This window comes from Myotis lucifugus, unplaced genomic scaffold, assembly GCF_000147115.1.
Source record: "Myotis lucifugus unplaced genomic scaffold, Myoluc2.0 scaffold_51, whole genome shotgun sequence".
NCBI classification, from domain to species: domain Eukaryota; kingdom Metazoa; phylum Chordata; class Mammalia; order Chiroptera; family Vespertilionidae; genus Myotis; species Myotis lucifugus.
The window spans coordinates 4,508,448-4,509,670 of record NW_005871099.1 but is presented as its reverse complement, the minus strand read 5'-3'; the positions used below and the strand labels follow the sequence as shown (position 1 = coordinate 4,509,670).

Sequence of the window (1,223 nt, the reverse complement as noted above, 5' to 3'; positions counted from 1 at the left end):
CGCGCTCCCGCTGCGGGGTGCTGCTGCAGCCACTCTTTGCCCGGGGCCACGCGGAGGTACCCCCACAGCACCACTACGGGTGGTGCGTTTATGATGCCTGGATGCCTGCGGGTGAGAGCGGCAGGCCCGGGGACCGGGTGGGAGGGGTGTGTGGCCGTGGAGAGCGGCTGCTGAGGCTGACCGACCCCTCCCACAGCTGTGATTCAGGAGGCGACTGTGAGTGTCTGTGCTCCCGACACGGGTTCCACGTGCGCTGGCGCAGCCAGGAGCTCTGCCACGAGTGTGCCCTGCCCTCAGTCCCTGTGCCCAGTCCCACCGCACCCAGCCGAACATGCTATGTTTGCTGCTCTGTAGAACCCGTGTGTTGTAAACAGCCTTGGGAGGGTCTCAGCAGGAGTCTACACCATGGCCCCATGCCCTTCAGGGCCGTCACCTTGGGCCGGCTCGCCTGCTGCGTTTGCATCCTGATGCCCTTGCACCTTGCTGACCAAGCCTCGCTCCTCTCCACCCAGCTCTGCAATGTGAAGGAGGCCAGGAGTATGAGGCCTGTGGCCCCACGTGTCCCCCCACCTGCCATGACCATGGTCCTGAAGCTGGTGGCATTGCCAGGCTGTCACCTGTGTGGAGGGCTGCTTCTGCCCTGAGGGGACTCTGCTGCATGGTGGGTAGGGTCAGAATGGGGAGAGGGGAGGCGGCACTGGGACAGGGAAGGGGCCACAAGGCCACAGGTGACAGGGCTGGTGTGAGGGCTGCTGTGCCCTGTGCTCCAAGCCCTGCCCTCTGTGACCTGAGGAGACATCTGCGTGGAGCTGGCTTTCTGTCCCTGTGAGTGGGGGGGTGGGGGCAGCTTCTTCCCACCAGGAACGGTGCTGCAGAAGGCCTGTGGGAACTGGTGAGTGGGGGGCTTGGGGGAGCCCCGTAACCCCTGGGCTGTCCCAGAGCTGCGTCTGATCCCGGGACATCATGTGCTCAGCACGTGCCAGGGAAGTCGGTGGCTTTGTGGGGGTGGCAGTACCCGCTGCGAGGAGCTTGTGCCTGGCTGTGCAGAGGGAGAGGCCCTGTGCCATGAGAGTGGGCACTGTGTACCCCCACGAGTGGCTTTTGTGACAACCAGGACGACTGTGGCGATGGCTCAGATGAGAGGGCAAGTGTCTTCGCCTGTGTGTGGCAGTGGCTGAATGACAGTTGATCCTCGTAATGATCCTAGGACACTTCCCAAGCTG

The 1,223-nt window shown here is 64.0% G+C and overlaps 1 protein-coding gene across 1 annotated transcript in view; it reads left to right on the top strand.

Moving 5' to 3' along the window:
- Nucleotides 1-1,223, top strand: part of SSPO (SCO-spondin) — a 21,787-nt gene that overhangs the window by 12,943 nt on the left and 7,621 nt on the right. The window contains 7 exon segments of the mRNA XM_023753811.1: nucleotides 1-100; nucleotides 194-282; nucleotides 513-593; nucleotides 596-661; nucleotides 793-892; nucleotides 974-1,085; nucleotides 1,088-1,144. Coding sequence (XP_023609579.1) covers nucleotides 1-100; nucleotides 194-282; nucleotides 513-593; nucleotides 596-661; nucleotides 793-892; nucleotides 974-1,085; nucleotides 1,088-1,144 — 605 coding nt within the window.